A 22,754-nucleotide genomic window follows, 5' to 3' on the forward strand; every position below is an offset into this window, starting at 1 on the left:
ATCCCATTACTCTCACAAAATGTGTGTAAACAAAAGCATATGTAAAAGTTTCCTTTTTCAGGTTTGGGAATTTTTCAGTCATCATTTCATTTGCTACCCCGTTTTCTCTCTCTTCTCCTTGAGGACTCCTATAATGCAAATGTTACTACACTTGATGTGATTTCAGATGTCCCTTAAACTATTCTTATTTTTAAAATTTATTTTTCTTTTTGCTGTTCTGATTGGATGATTTCCATTATTCTATCTTCCAGATCACTTATGTGTTCTGTATCTCCTAACCTGTTGTTAATTTCCTCTAGTGTATTTATTCATGTCACTTATTGTATTCTTCAGCTCTGGTTCTTTTTTATATTTTCTAGTTCTTTGTTAAAATTCTCACTGTGTTCATCTATTCTTTTCCCGAGTTCAATAGCATTCTTATTACTTATGCTTTGAACTCTTTATCCGATAAATTATTTATCTCTGATTCATTAGGGTTTTTTCAGTTCTTTTTCCTTGTTCTTTTCTTTGAAACGTATCTCTCTGTCTTCTCGTTCTAAGTTTCTCTGTCTCTGAAATTAGGTGAAACAGTTACCTATCTGGTTTTGAAGGTGCGTCCTTGTATGTGAGTGTCCCTATGCAGTCTGCACGTGCCCAGTGGCTTTAGTGGAAGAGCTGGATTTGAAGTGAGCAGGGCTACATGTTTCCCTGTGGTGGAAGAGCTAGATTTGAAGAGAGCAGGGCTACATATTTCCCTGTGGTGGAAGAGCTAGATTTGAAGAGAGCAGGGCTACATATTTCCCGGTGGTGTGCTGGCAGTCTTCGTCATGTGGGAGGTAGGACTGGGGTTGGAGGGGCTAGAGCCAGAACCATGTACAAACCAGTGCTTCTGCTGTGCACAGTGGTCCTCACAGCCCTATCAGATGTGAGGTGAGGAGCAGGAGCCCTGAGGGAGTTAGGCTGTTCCTGGGTGTAAGGGTAGTCTCCACCTTAATTTGGGATGTGGCTGAGGCCTGAGGGCTTAGGGCTATACTTCTTTGCTGGTTTCACTTTTTCCCTAGTATGCAAGCCTTGGTTAGAGGCTGGGTTGGGGCCCGAGGAGTTGCTGCCACACCCCTGAGCTGGCCCCACCCTCTCCCAAGTGTGCACAGGGAAGGGAGCTTTGGAGAAGGTGGTCTCTGCCCTGGAGCTAGTTTCACTCCCTCCCAAGTGTGTACACCAAAGTGCACACTAGCAGTGGCTGCCTCAGCCCTGGTCAGAGGCATGGGCAGGGTCTGAGTTGGCTCTATTCCCTGCAAGAATACACATTCTCATTAGAAAGAGCAACCTCCACCTTAGTGGGGAGCAATGCCAGAGTAAGAGGGGCTGGAACAGGAGCCTGGTGTGGTGGGTGTAGTGGGGTGGTCCTGGCAGGCTGGCCAGAGTCCCAGGCAGTTTCCAATCTGCTGCCTCCATGCTATGTGTTTGCTCAGGAGGCTTGGTTTCTTACAGCACTCCAGTAAGCCCCACTGGCTTTCAAACCAGCTAAGGGGGCTTGTCTTCCTGGTGTCAGACCCCAGGGCTGGGGTGTGGTTCAAACCCCTTGCTCCCCAGTGAGGGTCCCTGGGCCTGTGATATCCTCCTCCTCTTCTGTGTTCCCCATTAGGGGTGCAGGTCCCAACCAGATCGCTTCTCCTCCATTCCTACCAGACTCCATGTGGCTCTTCCTTTACAGTGTTGGTTGTAGAAGAGCTGTTCTGCTAGTCCCCAGGTCAATTTCAGTGAGGGTCACTCTATATGTAATTGTAGTTTGTATGTTTTCATGAGGGGAGGTGAGCCCAGCGTCTTTCTACTTTGCCATCTTGATCTCTGCATTTCTTTCTTCTTTTTTTTTTAACATTCAAACTTTTTGTTTCAAACGTTTTTTATTTCAAAAATAACAGATTTTCATTCTATAATTTATTTTATAAGAAACGATTTTATTGATGTTACTAATTCATAAAAACTGTACATGTTTAATGTATACAAAAGATGTGTTTGAATGTAAGTATACATCCATGAAAACATCACCACAGTCTATGCCATAAGAAATACATCTCCAAAAGTTTCCTCCTGCCCTAATTATTTATTACTATTATATTTTGTGATAAGAACACTTAAGATCTACCCTCTTAGCAATTTTTAAGCATACAGTACAATATTGATGGTTTTTTTTCGTTACATAAACTAACCCATTTATTATAGGCTAGCAACGTATCAAATGGTGGCACTTCTGCTGGTCTTTCAAGTCCTTCAGTCTTCTGATGGCTGACTTTACTGTGATAGCAGAAGTGGTGTTGTAGGTCCAGGCACCATCAGCTACCGTTTTTATGCAGAAACCACAGTGCCAAATGCCCACAGCTTGTCTCTTCATATTGGTTTTGCCACAGAAGGAGTAAGTGTACTTGGTGTGCTGGCTGATTTCAATTTTCTTCACCATTTTCCTGAGGGAGGCACCATATTTATCCACGATTCCAACCTTCGTGGTGCGTTTAGCCACGTTGCCACAACCTAGGTCCGAGCCCAGAGAGCACAATGCAATATTGTTAACTACAGTCACTGTGCTGTACAGTAGATCTCTAGGTCTTACTCATTTTGTATAACTGAAACTTTGTATCCTTTGACTAATATTAGTATTAACCTCCCCGTTTCCCCCTCCTCTTAACCCCGGCAACCACCATTCTACTCTCTGCTTCTATGAGTTTATTTTAGACACTTCATATAAGGGAGATCATGTAGTATTTGTCCTTCTGTGTCTGGCTTATTTCGGTTGGCATATGTCCTCCGGGTTCATCCAGGTTGTTTCAAAAGGCAGGATTTCCTCCTTTCCTTAAGGCTGAATAATGTTCCATTGTATGCTTTTATCACATTTTCTGTATCCATTCATCCATCAATGGATATTTGTTGTCATGTCTCAGTTATCGTGACTAAAGCTGTAATGGACATGGGAGACCAGATATCTCTTCAAGATCCTGATTTCAATTCTTTTGGATATACACCCAGAAGTGGGATTGCTGGATCTATTTTAACTTTTTTGAGGAACCTCCATATTTTCCATAGTGGCAGCACCATTTTTCATTCCCACCAACAGTATATAAAGGTTATAATTTCTCCACGTCCTTGACAACACTTGTTATGTTTTGTTTTTCTCTGTTTTGATTTTTGATAATAGCCATCCTAACTGGTTTGAGTTGAGGTCTCATTTTGACTTTGATTTGCATTTCCCTGATGATGAGTGATGTTGAGCATCTTTCATGTACCTGTTGGTCATTTGTATGGCTTCGCTGGAGAAATGTCTATTCAAGTCCTTTGTCTATTTTTAATTGGGTTATTTGGGGTTTTTTGCTATTGAATTGTAGTTGCGGGAGGTCCTTCATATAAGGATATTAACGCCTTAGGTATATAGTTTGCAAATATTTTCTTCCATTCCATAGGCTGCCTTTTCACTGTTTATGTTTCCTTTGCTGTGCAGAAGCTTTTTGGTGAGATGTAGTGCCACCTGTCTATTTTTGCTTTTGCTGCTTCTCCTTTATGTGTCATATCCAAGAAAGCATTGCCTAAACTAATGTTATGACTTCCCCCTATGTTTCCTTCTAGGAGCTTTACAGTTTCAGATCTTCTTTTTAAATCTTTAATACATTTTGAGTTGATTGTTGTGTATGGCATAAGATGAGGGTCCGTCCAATTTTATTCTTTCGAGTGTAAATATACAGTTTTTCCAAAACCATTTGCATCTGACATTTCTCATATTTGACTGTTGGTGACCCATAAAAATAGCATGTTCATGTCACTCATCCTAATATGTCCCCTACAAAAGTATGTTATTAACCATTTATGAAGCCCATATAAACCCTTGGCGTACATTCTTAAAACCCTGTCTCCATTGCTCACAGGAGTTACCTGCATGCTGTGTTTTTAGTTCCCATTCCCTTTTTGAGCCCACTGGGATCTGATTTCTATCTCTATCGCTACCAAAGTCGGCGATGATTTTCTAGTTGCTCAATTTAAAAGGCATTTTTATTCTGTTCTCAAGTTTTTTTTTTCCTTTTATGACATTGACATTTTTGAAAAATATATGTCAGTTATTTTACAGAATATTCTTCAGTTTGGACTTGTCTTCCCCATGGTTAGATCTAGATTCAGATTATACGTTCTCTGGCTGATATTACTATGGAAAGTAATGTCGTGTCCTTCTCTGGGTATCATGTTTGGAGGTACATGGTGTCCATCTGTTCTTAACTGGTAGTATTAATTTTGATCATCTGGTCAAGGTATTGTCTTGTGTCTCCACTCTATAGTTACTATTCTTCTCTATGGAACTAATAAGTAATCTGTGGGGAGACACTTTTTAAGACCTCTTTAAACTAGATACAACATTCCTTGGCAATTCTTTCCTGGACTAAAATAGTGTTTATCCAACTCCACCACTCCCTCCACACTAACTAGTGTGCATTTTACAGTAAGGAAGAGCCTTGCTTTCTTTATTTAATCATCAATAGAGACTAATGGATCTTATTTACTTCGGTGGTTTGTAACCCATTGCATCCTTATTTATTTTGGTGCTCAGAGGGTCACAGACATGGATAGTAGGACTCCCTTCAAGCTGACTTCCGTGTCTTTTTTCCATGCTCCATATATGTTTTTTTTGTTTGAGCACATTATTACCTTCTGGCTCAACAGAATGTTCCAGGCTCAACTTGTACCTTCCCTGCCTTAACCCTGGGATCAGTCATTCCTTCAGTGAGCCCTGCATCCTTTCAGTGAGTAATGGTATCTGGAAACCAAGATCTAGATGCTAAACGTGCTTACTGCAACTAGGATGTCATTGCTTCTAGACACTTTCAACCCACAGAGCTAAGTAATCATGAGTTCATACCAATACCTCCAATTCCAATTCACTACCGCAAGGTTCTTCCTTGTCTTCCTCTGTTCTTTGTTTGTATCTCCCTTCTTCCGTAGTGTGGACTATGGCTACTGACATTAACACAATTTGCTACAAGTAAAATAGTTTCATAATTCCCACACTCATACTGCTACTACTACTACAAAACAAAAACAAATAGTGAGTTCAAGATTTGTTCGAAGTTCTTTTTTTCTCCTAGATTGAAAATATAGGTCAAAGTACTATGTTCAAAAGTAATTGATTTAGTTTTCATTTTTATTCTCTTCAATGCAGTTGTGTTATGAATCTGCAGTCCAGCTAGGGTCATTGGGTTGTGTTTGCATTCAGTGTTAGGGTATTCACCCTTCCTTGTGGATTTACTTTTTTAGATATATAAAACATAAGCATGATTTAAAAGGGAAACTGCTAAAAAGAATTACATTCAGGGACTTCCTAGGTGGCGCAGTGGTTAAGAATCCACCTGCCAATACAGGGGACATGGGTTGGATCCCTGCTCCAGGAAGATCCCACATTCCGCAGAGCAACTAAGCCCATGTGCCACAACCATTGAGCCCATGTGCCACAACTACTGAAGCCCACTTGCCTAGAGCCCATGCTCCACAACAAGAGAAGCCACCAAAATGAGGAGCGTGTGCACCACAATGAAGAGTAGCCCTTGCTCGCTGCAACTAGAGAAAACCCATGTGCAGCAACAAAGACCCAATGCAACCAATAAATTAAATTAACAAAAGCACAATTAGAGAAAATAAATAAATAAATAAACAAACAAATAAATAAAAAGTTACATTCAGAAAAGTATCTATCCCCATTCCTTCCATCCATCCACTTCACCTCCTTGCCTCTGTGAGTAACCAGTCTTATTGTTTTCTGATTTATCCATCCTGTATTTCCTTTTTTATTGAAATAAAAAGGAAATATATATTGATATATAACATCATGTAAGTCTGAGGCATACAAAGGGTTAATTTGATACATTTATATATTACAGTATGATCAGTGTTCTTGACACCTTTATCATGTCACAGAACTTTCTTTTTTATGTTGAGGACAATTAAGACACAATCTTAACTTTGAAGCTTATAATATAGTATTGTTGACTATAATCACTCTGTAGTGCATTAGAGCTACAGGACTTATTTATTTGCTAGTTGCAAGTTTGTACCCATAAACACTTCTCCAAATTCCCTGTCCCCCAGCCCCTGGAAACCATCATTCTACTCTCTGTTTTTGCAAGTTCAGCTTTATTCGATTCCACATATAAGTGATATCATACAGTATTTGTCTTTCTCTGTGTGACTTCTCTCACTTAACATAATGAATGCCCTTAAGGTCCATCCATGTTGTTGCAAATGGCAGGATTTTTTCCTTTCTCATGGCTGAATTTTCTATATGTGTGTGTGTATATATATATATATATATATTCCACAACTTCTTTATCTATTCATTGGTTGACAAACAGGTTGTTTCTATATCTTGGCTGTTGGGAATAATGCTGCAGTGAATATGGGTATGCAGATATCTTTGAGACACTGATACCAATTCCTTCAAATATATACTCAGAAGTGGGATTTTTGGATCATATGGTAGTTCAATTTAAATTTTTATTTATTTATTTATTTGTTTATTTGTTTATTTATTTATTTATGGGCTGTATTGGGTCTTCATTGCTATAAACGGGCTTTCCCTAGTTGCGGTGAGCAGGGTCTACTCCTCATTGTGGTGTGCAGGCTCCTCATTTTGGTGGCTTCTCTTGTTGCAGAGCACAGGCTCTAGGCACGTGGGCTTCAGTAGCTGCAGCACACGGGCTCAATAGTTGTGGCTCACAGGCTCTAGAGCGCAGGCTCAATAGTTGTGGTACACAGGCTTAGTTGCTCCTCTGCATGTAGAATCTTCCTGGAGCAGAGATCGAACCCGTGTCCCCTGCATTGGCAGGTGGATTCTTAACCACTGCACCACCTAGGAAGTCCCCAATTTAAATTTTTTGAGGAAATGCCAAACTGTTTTCCATAATGGCTGTACCAATTTATATTTCCACCAATAGCATGTAATGACTCCCTTTTCTGCACATCCTCACCAACATTTGCTATCTCATGTCTTTTTGATAAAAGCCATCCTAACAGGTGTGAGGTGATACCTCATTGTGGTTTTGATTTGCATTTTCCTGATGATTAGTGAAGTTGAGCATATTTTCGTATATCTTTTCATATACCTATTTGCCATTTGTATGAAAAACCTATTCAGGTCCTTTGGTCAATATATAATTGGATTGTTTGCCTTTTTTTGCTATTGAGTTGTATGAGTTCTTTATATATTTTGGCTATTTGTTCTATATCATATATGTGGTTTATGAATATTTTCTCCCATTCTGTAGATTGCCTTTTCAATTTACTATTTCCTTTGCTGTGCAGAAGCTCTTTAGTTTAGTGTAGTCCCACTTGTTTATTTTAGTTTGTGTTGCTTGTGTTTTGGATGACTTATCTGAGAAATCATTGCCTAGACCCATGTCAAGGATCTTTTCCCCTATTGTTTTCTTCTAAAAGTTCTGTGGTTTCAGGGCTTACATTTGATTTCAAGTTAATTTTTGTGAGTGGTGACATAAAGGTGTTCAGTTTCATTCTTCAGCATGTCAATATCCAGTTTGCCCAATATCGTTTATTAAAGAGACGGCCCTTTTCCCATTGTGTGTTCTTGGCACTCTTCTCAAAAATTAGTTGACCATATACTTACAGATTTATTTCTGGACGCTCTATGTCTTATGTATCTGTTTTTATGCCAGGACCATATGGTTTTGATTACTTTAGCTTTGTAATATAGCTTGAAATCAGGTATCGTGATGGCTCCAGTGTTGTTTGTCTTTCCCTAGGTTGCTTCAGCTATACGGAGTCTTTTGTGGTTCCACGTAAATATTAGAATTGTTCTTCTATTATTGTGAAAATATGCCATTGGAGTTTTGATCATGACTATACTGAATCTGCGGATTGTTTTTGGTAGTATAGACATTTTCACCACATTAATTATTTCAAGAACATGAAATATCTTTCCATGTATTTGTATCTCCTTCAACCTCCTTCTTCGATGTCTTCTAGTTTTCAGTGTAAAGGTCTTTCACCTCCTTGGTTAAATTTATTCCTAAGTATTTTATTGTTTTCAATGCTATTGTAAATGGGATTGCTTTCTTAACTTCTCTTTCAGATAGTTTGTTGTTAGTGTATAGAAATGCAACTGATTTATGTGCGTTGATTTTGCATCCTGCAACTTTACTGAATTCATTTATTAGTTCTTTTTTTTGTTGGATCTTTAGGATTTTCTTTGTATTAGATCATGTCATCTATGAACACAGATAATTTAATTTTTCCTTTCTGCTGTGGATGCCCTGTATTTTTTTTTCCTTGCCTAATTGCTCTAGCTAGGACTTTCAGTACTATGACGAACAGAAATGGTGAGAGTAGGCATTCCTGCCTTGTTCCTGATCTTAGCAGAAAAGATTTAAAATTTTTCACCATTGAGAATGATGTTAGCTCTGGTCTTGTCATGTTGGCCTTTATTATCCTCAGTGTTTTTATTATGAAAGGATGTTGTATTTTGTCAAATGCTTTTTCATATATTGGGATGATTATATGATTTTCATATTTCATTTCATTCATACTATTAATGTGGTATATCACATTTATTGATTTTCATGTTGAACCATCCTTGCATCTCAAGGATAAATCCCACTTGCTCATGGTCAATGAGCCTTTAAATTTGATTTGCTAATATTTTGTTGGGCATTTTTGCATCTATCTTCATCAGGGATATAGGTTTGTAATTTTCTTTTCTTGTAGTGTTTTTGTCTGGCTTTGGTATCAGGGTAATGCTGACCTCATAAGATACATGTGGAAGTGTTCCCTTCTCTTCAATTTTTTGCAAGAGTTTGAGAAAGATTGGTGTTATTTCTTCTTTAAATGTTTGGTGGAATTCACCTGTGAAACCATCTGGTGTTGGGCTTTTTTTTTCTTGAGAGGTTTTCGATTATTGATTCAATCTCCATGCCCCTTCGTTGTCTGTTCAGATTTACTGTTTCTTTATGATTCAGTCCTGGTAGGTTTTATGTTCCTAGAAATTCATCCATTTCTTCTACATTATCTAGTTTAGTAGCATATATTTATTCATAGTAGTCTCTCATAACTGTGTATTTCTGTAGTATCAGTTGTAATGTCTCCTATATCTCTTTTTTTTATCATTAATTAATTTTATTTATTTATTGGCCGCATTGGGTCTTTGTTGCTGTGTGGGCTTTCTCTAGTTGCGGTGAGTGGGGGCTACTTTCCATTGTGGTGCTCGCACTTCTCATTGCAGTGTCTTCTCTGTTGCAGAGCACGGGCTCTAGGCACGCAGACTTCAGTAGTTGGGGCACGTGAGCTCAATAGTTGTGGCTCACGGGCTCTAGAGTACAAGCTGAGTAGTTGTGGTGCACAAGCTTAGTTGCTCTGCAGCATGTGGGATCTTCCCAGACCAGGGATCAGACCCGTGTCCCCTGCATTGGCAGGTAGATTCTTAACCACTGCGCCACCAGAGAAGTCCCTCTTATATTTCTTTATAAGCAGATTTGTGAGTGTTTCCTTATTTCCTCTTCTCTTATACCCAAGATAGCATATTACATGTACTGTTTTGCATTTTACTTATTTTACTTAATATATCCTGGAAACCACCACATATCTCATCCTAGAGTTCTTCCTCATTTTTACTACAACTGCATGTGTCTCCATCATGTTAATATATCATAGTTTATTTAACCAGACTCCTATGTTTGAACATTTAAGTAGTTTCCTTATATTGATAATTTGTATTTTCTCTCTTTTTCCCCTCTAATCCATCTGGCTAAAAACTTGTCAGTTTGGGGTATTTTTGTTTTTGTTTTTGTTTTGAGGTATAGTTTATGTGCGATAGGATATAAGTTTCAGGGCTTGTCAGTTTTGTTTCTCTTAGGAAAACAATTTTGTTTTCATTGATTTTCTTTATTGTTTTCTATTTTATTGATTTTGGCTATTATCCAAATAATTTCCTTTTTCAATTCACTCTGGATTAAATTTGCTGTCTTTTTCTGTCTGTTAAGGTAGAAACTTGAGTCAATGATTTTAGACCTTTCTTCTTTTCTAATATGAGTACTTAAAGGTATAAATTCCTCTCTAAACACTACACTAACTGCAATCCATATATGTTAACATGTTGTGTTTTTATTTCATCAGGCAAAATATGTTTTGCACTAGTATCTCTTGTGATTTCTTCTTTGACCTATGGCTTATTTAGAAATGTGTCATTTAATTTTCAAATATTTGGAATTTACAGATGTCTTTCTTCCATTGAATTCTAATTTGGTCCATTTTGATCAGAGAACATATTCTCTATGACTTCAATCCCCTGTTAATTTCTGAGGCTTATTTTATGACCTAGCCTATGGTTTATTCTGGTGAATGGTCTTTGTATGCTTAAAAAGAATGTATTTTCTGCTGTTGCTGAGTGGAGTGTTCTACAGATGTCAGGTCAAGTTTGTTAATAATGTTCAGATCTTCCATATTCTTACCTATTTTCTGTGTACTATCAGTTTTTGAGAAAGGATGTTGAAATCTGCTGCTATAGTTATGGATTTTTCTTGTTCTCTGTGTTCTGTGAGGTTTTGCTTTGTATATTTTAATGCTCTGTTAAATTGAAATTGTGTGTCTTGAACTTCCCTCATGGCTCAGTGGTTAAGAATCTGCCAGCCAGGGCAGGGGACATGGGTTCAGTCCCTGGTCTGGGAAGATCTCACATGCCGCGGAGCAACTAAGCCCGTGCACCACAACTGCTGAGCCTGTGCTCTAGTGCTTGTGAGCCACAACTACTGAGCCCACATACCACAACTACTCAGCCCATGCACCACAACTACTAAAGCCTGTGTACTCTAGGGCCCTCATGCCACAACTACTGAGCCCTTGAGCCACAACTACTGAGCCCTTGAGCCGCAACTACCGAGCCCAAGTACTGCAACTACTGAAGCCTGCTCTCCTAAAGTCCATGCTCCACAAGAGAAGCCACCGCATTGAGAAACTTTTGCACCACAACTAAGAGTAGCCCCCACTCGCCGCAACTAGAGAAAAGCCCGTGCACGGCAACAAAGACCTAACGCAGTGAAAAAAAGAAAAAGAAAAGAAATTGTACATCTTCTTACTGAAGTGATCCTTTTATCATTAGGAAATACCCCCCTTCATTCCTGTTAATTACACCTTTCTCAAAGCTTTCTTTGATATTAATGTAGCCACTTTAACTATTTTACAATTAGTGTTTGTGTGGTATATTATTTTCATCCTTTTACTTATTATGTCTCTATGTTTTAACCATGGTTCTTGGAGATAGTATATAGTTGGATCTTGCTTTTATATTCAGTCTGATGAGACTCTACCATTTAATTGAAATATATTGACTATGGGTCAGCAAACATTTTCCTTAAACAACCAGATAGTAAACCGGTGTCTGTCCCAGCTATTCAAATCTGCTATTGTAACGTGAAAGCAGGTATAGAAAATACATAAACATATGCACATGGCCCTCTTATTTACAAGAACAGCAGGCTTCTGCTTCTGCTTGTTCTGTTTCTCTTCTCAATTTCCTGCTCTTCCTTCTGCTTCCCCTCCTCCTCCACCTTCTTTTCTCCTTCTCTTCCTCACCCCTCTTCTGCCACTTCACTTTCTTCTTGTTCTTCTCTGGTAGAATGGTGTTTTCCTGCTATAATTTTTCTTAAGCATAATGAACTTCCATAGACTTCTTTAGTGCAAGTCTGGCTGGCCAAAACAAAAACAAAAACAAAACTCTCATCATGTGTTTGCCTGAAAAGTCTTTATTTTACCTTTATTTCGAAAAATATTTTTGCTGGATATAGAACTCTAGGTTGAGAGTTTTTCTTCTAGCAAAATAAAGTTGTCCTTCCATTGTGTTCTGACTCTATTGTTTCTGAAAATTGTCTTTGGTATTTATTACCTTTGGTCCACTACTAATGTGTTTTATTTTCTGAATGCTTTTAAATGTTTCTCTTTTTCACTAGTTTTCAGTGATTTGACAATAACATGACTTGGTGCTGTTTTCTTTAACTCTGATTAAGTTCATTGAGCTTCCTGGGTATGTAGGTTTATAATTTTCATCAAGTCAGAAAACATTCTGGCTATTGGTTCTTCAAATAGCTGTTTGCCCCCACTTTCCTGAGATTAAAAGTATACAAATATTAGACAATTTAATATTGTCCCATAGATCACTGAAGTGAAATTCTTTTGTTTTTTCCTCCCAGTCTTTTTCCACCTCCATGCTTTCATTTGAAAGCATTGCTTTTGGTGTATCTTCAGTATCTTCAGACACTTGATCTTTTTTTTTTTTTTTCTTCACTGTCTAGTCTTCTGATGATCGCATCCAGTTATTTATTTTCATTTTGGTTACATCATCTTTTTCAGGTCTGGAATTTCCATTTGGCCTTTTTTTTTTCTGTATCTTCCGTTTCTCCCCTCAGTATATCTATATTTTTCTTTACATGCTTGAGAATTTTTATAAAGGGTATTTTAAAGGATTTGTCTGCTCATAGAAAACAGACTTATGGGGTACCAAAGGGGGAAGGGGAGGGGAGATCAATTAGGAGTTTGGGATTACATATACACACTACTATATATAAAATAGATAACCAACAATGACCTACTGTGTAGCACAGGGAACAATACTTAATATTTTGTAATAATCTATAAGGGAAAAGACTCTGAAAAAGAATATAGGGATTTCCCTGGTGGCACAGTGGTTAAGAATCTGCCTGCCAATGCGGGGCACACGGGTTTCATCCCTGGTTCGGGAGGATCCCACATGCTGCAGAGCAACTAAGCCTGCACACTGCAACGAAGAGCAGCCCTCGCTCGCCACAACTAGAGAAAGCCCACACGCAGCAGCAAAGACCCAACACAGCCAAAAAAAAAAAAAGAATATATATATATTCTGCTGTACATCTGAAACTAACACAACATTGTAAGTCAACTACACTTCAATAAAATAAATACATAAATAAAGGGTTTCTCTGCTAATTCCACACTGTTTCTGGGTCTGTTGCAATTAGATTATTTTGTTCGTTTGTTTATGGATTACATTTCTCTGCTTCTTTGCAGGTTTAGTACATAAAACCATTTTTTTATTGAAGTATAGCTGATTTACAATGTTGTGTTAGTTTCTAGTGTATAGTAATTTTTAATTGCATTTTAAACATTGTGAATATTTCATTGTAGATTTTTCTAAGCTATATCTCAGAGTTCATCATAACTGGTTGTTTTTCCCATGTACTTGCCTTTTCAGTATTTATATTTATGTTTTCTCACTTTTGGAAATTTAAAAAAAAATTTTTAAACACTAGTTTTATTCCATTGTTTCATTTCTCTTCTTCAGAGATTCCAGTTACGTGTATGCTGATTTTGTGTGTGTCTGCTTTCCATCCCCATCATATTCTCTCTAATCCCTTTGCAAATATCTTTATCTCAGTTTCATTGTCTTGTTGTTTTACTCACTTTCTTCATTGTTTCTTATTTGGTCTTTATTTGAATTCCTTCTTCCTTGGGCACTTTGTACTCCTTCATTTTTTAGACCTTATGCTTTTTTCTACCATTGCTTTGCTGAATTTGATCCATTCTTGTTGCATTTCATCCTGGCTTTTGGGTTTTTGTTTGTTTTTGCTTTGTTTTGTTTTTTTTGTGGGGGGGTGGGTCCATATTTCTTTTTTTTTTTTAATTTGATTTATTTATTTATTATTTTTGGGGGGGTACACCAAGTTCAGTCATCTGTTTTTATACACATATCCCCATATTCCCTCCCTCCCATATTTCTTCTTAGTGTTTGAATTTGTGATTCTAAGTGGGGTTTTTAAAAAATTATCTTTCCATGTTTATTTGAGAATATACAATTCATAGAGTTTTGTGTCCCAGTACACTACTTTGTGGCTGGTTTAGGGGAAAGTTTTCATCAGCTAAAAGTATGATTCTTGGTTTGTTTTGCTTTGTTTTTGTGCTCTTATAGTTGCTTGGTAAGGAGTTGGTTTAATTTTTTGCTATTCCTGGGCATTTAACACACGATATGAAGGCACAGTTCAGCCAGGATATGGACATACAGTTTCTTTTAAGTAAATGAGTTTGGGGTGCTGTTGGAGGGTGAAAGTGTTGGTGTGTCCTATTGTTTAGGGTCCTTAATTTAACTCTCTCTTTTCCCCTTGCTGTGGTGTCTCCAAGGCGCCCCGCCCCGCCCCCATTCACTGACACCCTCGCAGGACAAATCCTGTTTGGGGGCAGCTGCCTCCAGCCCCGTCACCTTCATGCATCTTCCATGTATCAAGGACTATGGAGGATGACCTCTGGACCTGAGTGCAAACACTCAGTGTGGAACGCTTTCTCCCTGGGGTGATTTTTGTCCATGCTTTGTTTAAGTCCTTTGCTCCCCTCTTTTCTTTTAAATGGAGTTGTTTAAGCCACTGTCCCCCTACTCTTAGCCTCCATAGGCTTGTAGGAACAGGAGTTCTATTGGAATTTGGTATTTATTTCTCTACGTACAGGTAATTTGAAGTTTGGGTTGTTCCTTGTCTCCTACTAATGCTGAGGGCTGGATATGTCTGGTTTTATTTACATCTTGTTGATTTTATGGATTTGAGGGGGGCTGTATAGACAGATTCTGATTCGGGCATCTGACATTATGTTGTAGAGCTGGATGCTCTATTTGGAATTGCGCCTCTAGTACCAAAGTATGGTGATTTGTGAGCATGTGGGGCAGAGAAGCTCTTAGGAATTAACATTGTAGTGTGTATCAAGGGTCAGCAACCCTTTTCTGTAAAGGCCCAGATATTAAATATTTTATGCTTTGGGGGCCATACTCTGTGGGCCAGCAACTCTCCTGTTGTAGCACAAAACAGCAAAAGACAAGTAACTAAGTGAGTGTGGCTGTGTTCCTATAAACTCTCACGAAAACAGACAGTGGGTCAGGTCTGACCCTCAGGCCACAGTTTGCCCACCCTGGCATATAGCAACCCAAAGGAAACGGCTTCAAAGCAGATAAAACGAATTACAAATGTTATGACAGATGGTTCTGTAGAAAACTCAGAGACTCTATTAGTAAGATAATAATTTAATTTCTCTGGAGTTTCTCATTAAATACAATCATTTTAGGTTTTATCCTCCATTAAATAAGCAAAAGGATAGAGATCTATCTTAAAATTTTACAATGTGACAAGTGTTTCCAAAGAAGACATTTAATGATGGAAAAACGTTTACAACATATTCTTATAACACAGTTCAGCATTCAATTAATACTTGTTGAATGAGTAATTCTTAAAAGCTGATTAGAAAATGGTACCGCCGTGTAGTCACCAGGAGACTGAAGGAATGTTTACCAAAACGTTAACAGTGACTGCCTTTAACTGGTACGGCACGTACAGTTTTTGTCCTTATTTAATATTTTCTTATTCTGCAGTCATTCTGCAATAAATGTGTAAAGCATTTGTTAAATACATTTGTTTTGATCTAAAAGAATCAAGCGATCATATAATTATTTGTAATAGAATAACAGTGTTCAAATAATAAAATGATTAAAAGACTTAAAAACAGAAAATATTTTAGTAGGTGGTCACAGAAGACAACTGACAAAATTACTGGAGACAGTCTGGTCCACTGGGAGAAGAGTGGATTTTGGAGAAAGAACTGAATTCAAATTCAAACTCTCTCAATATTTATGTGAGATTTGAAGGTGGGACACCTTCCTGCATCTCAGTTTGTCCATCTGTAAAGAGGAAATAATATTACCTGCCTCAGTCTTGTGGTGAGAGTTAAAAGAGACAATTTACACAAGTAATTCAAAGTGCTCTGTAGAGCACATTTACACTCCACTAGCTCTCCAAACTAATTCCTTAGAGCCACCTTCAAAAATTTGTTTTGGGGCTTCCCTGGTGGCGCAGTGGTTAAGAATCTGTCTGCCAATACAGGAGACATGGGTTCGATCCCTGGTCCGGGAAGATCCCACATGCCGTGGAGCAGCTAAGCCTGTGCACCACAACTACTGAGCCCATGTGCCACAATTACTGAAGCCCGTGCACCTAGAGCCCGTGCTCTAGAAGAGAAGCCACCACAATGAGAAGCCCACCCACTGCGACAAACAGTAGCCCTCACTCACCACAACTAGAGAAAGCCCATGCACAGCAAAGAAGACCCAATGCACAAAGAAATATAAAATAAAATAAATAAATTTGTGTAAAAAAATTTTGTTTTGAGTTGAGTTTTTGACCCATTTTGTCTTTCTTGGATAATCATGTAAAGGGTTTCTCTACATCTTTTTATTCCATGAATGCTTAATCTCAGGGCCATACATTAAAAGAATACCAAATGGGGCTTCCTAGGTGGCGCAGTGGTTGAGAATCCGCCTGCCAATGCAGGGGACACGGGTTCGATCCCTGCTCCAGGAAGATCCCACATGCCACGGAGCAGCTAAGCCTGTGCGCCACAACTATTGAGCCTGTGCTTTAGAGCCCATGAGCCACAACTATTGAGCCCATGTGCTGCAACTACCGAAGCCCATGCGCCTAGAGCCCATGCTCCGCAACGGGAGAGGCCACGGCAATGAGGAGCCCCTGCACCACAATGAAGAGTAGCCCCCACTCACCACAACTAAAAAGAAAAAAAAAAAAAAAAAAAACCAGCGCACAGCAACAGAGACCCAACACAGCCAATTAAATAAATAAATAAATAAATAAATTTATAAAAAAAAAAAAGAATACCAAATGAAATCCAGCACCCTTCTGGAAACTACTACCCACATACAATCACCATTATGTGTACCTAATAGAAGGATATAGTTTTGTGTATTTGAATTTTCTTTACAGAAATGATATTATACTCATGGATCGATCTGCAAATTGCTTTTTCACTAGACCCTTTCTTTTCTCTCTTGCTGTTGGATCCCTTGGGATCTTGCAAAGTGCCTATCACAATTTCTTTTCTCTTGATCAAATTTTGCTTACGCATGGCAATTCCAGAGACTGTAAGAAGGCAGCTTTTGCAAACAATGGCCTCTAAAAATATTTCTCAGCGCTTGACTCCTGATTGAATCAATGTTATTATGTAAGGGGAGTTTTCATTATAGTAATGCCAGTGTTAGAGTAAATATTATTAGTATTATATCCTCAGAATCACTGGCAGGGATGTGGAAAGGATTAAGAAAATGATTAATAACTTCAGATGCTTTCTTATTCAGGTTTCCAAGAGAGATCCTTCCTTTTCAGTAGCTGGAGCTCTGGATCATTCCTTTGATATTTTTTGCAGATGTACATAGTCTGAAAAGGCCTCAATGAAAATTATTTTCTGTACAGAATGAATTCCAATCAGACTTCAAAATGAAGATGCAAAAAGAAGGAAGAGGCAAATTAATACCAATCACCTGAATATATTAAACAAGTAAAGAGGATGAGAAACTCATTGCTACAGAGAAGACTTACTTGCTAAACAAAGTGTTTAAAGTGAAATTTCTAAAGAATTTCCTTTGCTACTTGGGTTGCATACGTTTTAGAAAATCACTTCGTTATTAATTGGATTTTAACTTTATTTTCAAAGTAATCAAAATACTTCAAAACTCTTTATGTCATCAAGATCTGTATGGCATTTCCCATGCTCTCTGATGAGTTATGTTTCATGAACACTGTAACTATTTCAGAGGGAAGTAGAAATATAGACTTCCTCAAGCAGATCTTAACTAATCCATGAGTAACACTATACCCATGAAATGACTGTGTCCTAGAAATATTTGATAAAAGTAATCCATATAAAACTTAAATGAGCTATAAAGATAATGTCATTTTATTTTAAGTGAATCTAACACTATAAGAGAAAGAGAAGCTTCAATGAAACAAAATTGCTTTCTGGCTGCTAAGCATTCTAATTATGTGTAACTTACATGAAGACGTTTTATAGTTTAGGAAATAATATTAATATCCTAATGCTATAATTTTGAGAAATTTCTAAGTAGAACAAAAAGCAATTAATTACTTCCCTGTAGTTAGATCTGGAATCAGTAGGGTGAGTAGTCATTGTTTTGATAAACATACTCACAAATATCTTATAATAATTTTTATAATTCCACTCATGTAGGCTTATTTGCTAATGGATATAAGGTTGAATATATATATGACAAATTTTTTGCATTAATTATTTTTTTGGCTGTGTTGGGTCTTCTTTGCTGCACGTGGGCTTTCTCTAGTTGTAGTGAGCGGATGAGTCTTTTTTCTCTGAAAAAAAGAGTGAGGAAGAGTGGGCAGGAAATTGGGAAAAGGACCAGGAGAAAGCAGTGTCCTGCAAGCTGAGTAATGCAAGTGATTCAAGGAGGAGAAAGTGACCAACCATGACAAATGCAGCTGATTGGGCAAGTAAGAGAAAGACTGGGGCGGGGCCAGTGGCTCTGAAAAGTGGAGATTGTTTTGTGACCTGAGGTGAACAGTTCAGGAGTGGGCGGGATGCATACCTGATTGTAGCAGGTTCAAGGGAGAAGAGAGAACTGGAGACAATGAACATAGGATTTTCACTCTAAAGTGGACAGAAATAGGGTGGTAGGTAATTAAAGAGACTGGTGGAAGCCAGCAAGGGATTTTTTTTGAAAGATGGAGCAAAAACATGTTTGCTGAAAAGAATGATCTAGGGGATCCTTATAAAAAGAATGTCTAACAGCGACTTGAGAATTTCCTTGAAATGTTAGGATGACAGTAGAGGCAGGGGAGGGAATTAAAGTGCAAGTCATCTCCTGAGGGCAGCCACAATTTGTACTACAGAGGAGTTGTGGTTGTGGTTGTGGTTGGTGATTAAGATTTCCCTCAGAATTAATCATGGTCTATTTGTTAGAGCCTTGGTATACTATGCAATGCTTATCTTCAGTTATTACTTTTATAGCTGTATATAAGGGAAAGCAGAGACGCTTCCAATTCATCCACAGTGGAGGTGGTATATATTGCTATAGTGCATGCTATATACATATAGATAATAGTGTGTGTGTATATATACCTCTATAAGTATTGTGCATATAGTAGTGTACAATATTATACAGCTATCTGTCTACACACACACTATATATATCTCCCATTATAGCAACGTATAATGACCTTTAATTACAGTGTGTGTATATATATATATAAATAGGATTCCCATAGCAATTTCTGTGTACACACACACACACAAAATGGGTGTTATATATTGCTACAGTGAGTGCTTTATATTGTACATTGCTATTTGTATGATGTAAATAGTTGAAAACCAACTACTATATATAAAATAGTAAACAACAGGGTCCTACTGTATAGCACAGTGAACTGTATTCAATATCCTGTAATAAACCATAGTGGTAAAGAATATATCTATATCTATATCTATCTGAATCACTTTGCTGTACAATCAGAAACTAACACAGCATTGTAAATCAATTATACTTGAGTTAAAAAGAACAACCCAAGTAAAAAATGGGTTGTTTAATGGCCATTTCCCCAAAGAAGATATACACAGTACATTAAAAGATGGTCAACATCATTACACATTAGTGAAATGCAAAAAGACAATTAAAAATTAGGCAAAGAATTTGGATAGTTAATTTCTCCCAAGAAGCTATACAGATGGCCACAAAGCATGTGAAAAGATGCTCAAAATCATTGGTTATTAAAGAAATGCAAATTGAAAAGTACCACTTCACATCCACTGGTATGGCTCTAATAAAAAGGAAAAAACACTGTGGGTGAGAGTGTGGATAAAGAAGAGCCCTCATACATTGCTGATGGGGGTGTAATATGGTGCAGCATATTATAGCTTGGAGGTTCCTCAAAAAGTTACACGTATAATTACCATATGATTCAGCAACACTACTCGTAGGTATATATGCAAAAGAATCGAAAAGGGGTATTCAAACAAAGTTGTGTACCAAAATGTTTGTAGTAGCATCATTCACCACAGCCAAAACCTTTCTGACAGATGAATAAATAAACAAAAGGTAGTTTATACATACAACGGAGTATTATACAACCATAAAAAGCAATGAAATACTGACACATGCTACAACATACATGAATCTTGAAAACATTATGCCTAGTGAAATGTCAGATACAAAAGGACAAATATTGTATGATTCCACCTATATTAAATATCTAGAATAAGCAAATTCATAGTGTCAGCAAGTAGATTAGATGTTCCCAGGCTCTAGGGTGAGGGGAAATGGAGAGTATTTGTTTAATGGGTACAGAATTTCTGTTTGCAATGATGAAAAAATTATGGAAATTGTGGTGATGGTTGCACAGTATTGTGAATGTAATTAATGCCCCTGTATTATACACTTCAAAATGATTAAATGGCAAATTTTATTATATATATATATATTTTTTACCAGAAGAGAAGATATATAAACCTTACTCCCATCTGCATACAATCATGCTATTTCCCTTATTTTTTAAAATTTTTTAACAAGATAGTTTTAATTTTATTTATTTATTTTAATTAATTTATTAATTATTTATTTATTTTTGGCTGTATCAGGTCTCAATTGTGGCATGCAGGATCTTTCATTGCGGTGCACGGGCTGTTCACTGCAGCTTGCAGACTTCTCTTTAGCTGTGGTACAAGGGCTTCCCTCTAGTTGATGTATGCAGGCTCAGTAGTTGTGGCTCGAGGGTTTAGTTGCCCTGTAGGGCACATGGGATCTTAGTTCCCTGACCAGGGATCGAACCGACGTCCCCTGCATTGGAAGGCGGATTCTTTACCACTGGACCACCAGGGAAGTCTCTTCCCTTATCTTAATGAACATTATCTTATGAACATAACATCAATCATGCTCAATAGTGAAAGACTGAAAACTTTCCAAGATCAGGAACAAGACAGGGATGCCCACTTTTGCCGTTTCTGTTTAACTGGAAAATCCAAGCCAAAGAAGTTAGGCAAGAAAAAGAAATAAAAGGCATCCAAATTGGAGAGGAAGAAGTAAAATTACCTTTGTTCACACACACACACAAAGTTGAGGACCCAGAATTCCAGTTCTAATAGTCTTTGAGCTTGTCACACCACGTAAAGCATGTAGACTGCTTACTAAAGTGACAAATGGAAAATATAAAATACATGGGGAAAAAATAGAAAATGGAGTCAAAGAAGTAGGCAAGGGCCAGAGCATATATGGCCAACAAGTGGTCACAGTACAGGTAGGAAGTGCTAAAATGAAATGTACACGCAATGCTAGGAACTTGTAGAAGAAGCATGTCCAACCCACTTTGCAACGTCCGGGGAAGGTTTTCTGGATGTGGTACTTTCCACCCTATCAGAATGACCTTTCCTAAGTGAATTTCAATTCTATCTTTCCCATCAAGGCTGATAAGTATATCTTTTCTACTCACATTCTTTGTCGGCTTTCAGCATAAACTTTAAAGGATTCATGTTGGCCTCAGCTTCCCGAATTCATGCATTCACAGAGCCATATCTGAATTTTTGAGGCAGGGTATAAATAAATATAAATAAAATGTATAGTCACACCCCTTCATTTATATAGCATCGAACACAAACCAGTAATTCAATATTATGCTGAAGGCATTATGATTTAAGTCAAACTTCAGAAAGATCCTCATCAGCCTATATCAAAATATTCATAAAATTATTTATGTCTGTGAAACATACAGTTAAAGCAATTTTCATTTACCTAATTCTCACAACTTCTTGGACATAAGTGTAATAGGCGTAATTTGACTATCAGCATTTTTAGGGACAGACGTGATAAGTCTGACAATTAAGCAAGGTCTATAAATCAAGGAAGGGGTACCAACTGGTTGACAAACTGAGGCGATATCAGGATGAGTTGGAGTATAAATTAAGGGTTGAAGTGCTGGGAAGACCGTAACAGAAAAACAGAGGGTACAGCACACTCTTTTTGAGTATTTTAGACAGGAAGCCTCTGCTAGGCTTTTACATACTGTCTGACATGACACGTGGGCATTTGGCTGCAGGTGAAGCGTTCCAAATGGAGAAGACACTATCGGTGCTTCCAGCTCTCTGCCAGAGAGCTACCTTGATGTCCTGCAGGCACTTCAAAGTCCAAAAGTTTAAAATAACTTTCATCTCAGCCTACTCTTTCATTTCAAGTCTTTCTAATCATGCAGTTGTCTGAGATGGACACATCAGAGTCGCCATCAGCTTCTTTATCTTGTTGTTTATCTCTCCACATCTCTTTAGTTGTCAAATAAGCCCTACCAGGCATAGTAATGAAAGGGTCCTCAAGTCAGCCTCCTGAGTGTCCCCATCACCACTTGTACCGGTGCAGAGTGGGTGCTGCACAGGCAGAAACTGGGAAGGCATTTGTAGTCAGCTCAGTTAATCCACAAGGGGAACACGAATGTAATACGGATTTAAGAAACAGTGCAGGATAGAAACAAAATCAAAGTGGACTCTGGCTCAGGCAGGAAGGTCAGAAAGATCAAATCCAGTCAGCATAGTGTTTTGAAGAACTAGCCAGGCACTAGTCAGGCTACCAAGAGTTCCATCCACATCTAGTTCTTTCCCATGCCAGCCCTCCCCCTCACTGGCATGCCAGGTTGGGTCACTCCTGGGGATCCTGGAGTTTTACCTTCAGTGTTTCAAGGATGCTGTGAGCTGAGACACAGCTGACCTTCCCCAGTGCCCCCTAGATTACTGTAGCCACCCCCTGACTGGTCTCCCTGCTGCCAATACCTATCTCCCACTATCAATCCACCTTCCAAAACCACTAGTTCAGAATTATCTTTCTCAACATGGAAACCACATACTGCTCCTGTGTTAAAATAAACAAATAAACAAACAAAGTTAGA

The 22,754-nt window shown here is 38.0% G+C and overlaps 1 protein-coding gene across 1 annotated transcript; it reads right to left on the reverse strand.

The window, feature by feature from the left end:
* Positions 1-2,203: 2,203 nt before the first annotated feature.
* LOC130854244 (60S ribosomal protein L37a-like) lies at positions 2,204-21,354 on the reverse strand. The gene is made up of 2 exons (XM_057736972.1): positions 21,315-21,354; positions 2,204-2,508 (listed from the first exon to the last, which is right to left on the reverse strand). Exons 1-2 carry the CDS (start codon positions 21,352-21,354, stop codon positions 2,204-2,206), a joined length of 345 nt encoding a protein of 114 aa, XP_057592955.1.
* Between the last annotated feature and the right edge of the window lie 1,400 nt (positions 21,355-22,754).

The sequence above is a fragment of the Hippopotamus amphibius genome, chromosome 5 (assembly GCF_030028045.1).
Source record: "Hippopotamus amphibius kiboko isolate mHipAmp2 chromosome 5, mHipAmp2.hap2, whole genome shotgun sequence".
Classification (NCBI taxonomy): Eukaryota; Metazoa; Chordata; class Mammalia; order Artiodactyla; family Hippopotamidae; genus Hippopotamus; species Hippopotamus amphibius.

Coding starts and splice junctions, on each gene's coding strand:
- LOC130854244 (XM_057736972.1), bottom strand. CDS start 21,354: ATGAATCCTTTAAAGTTTATGCTGAAAGCCGACAAAGAAT. Junction 2,509..21,314: donor GCTGAAAGCCGACAAAGAAT/GTGAGTAGAAAA, acceptor GCTCGGACCTAG/GTTGTGGCAACGTGGCTAAA.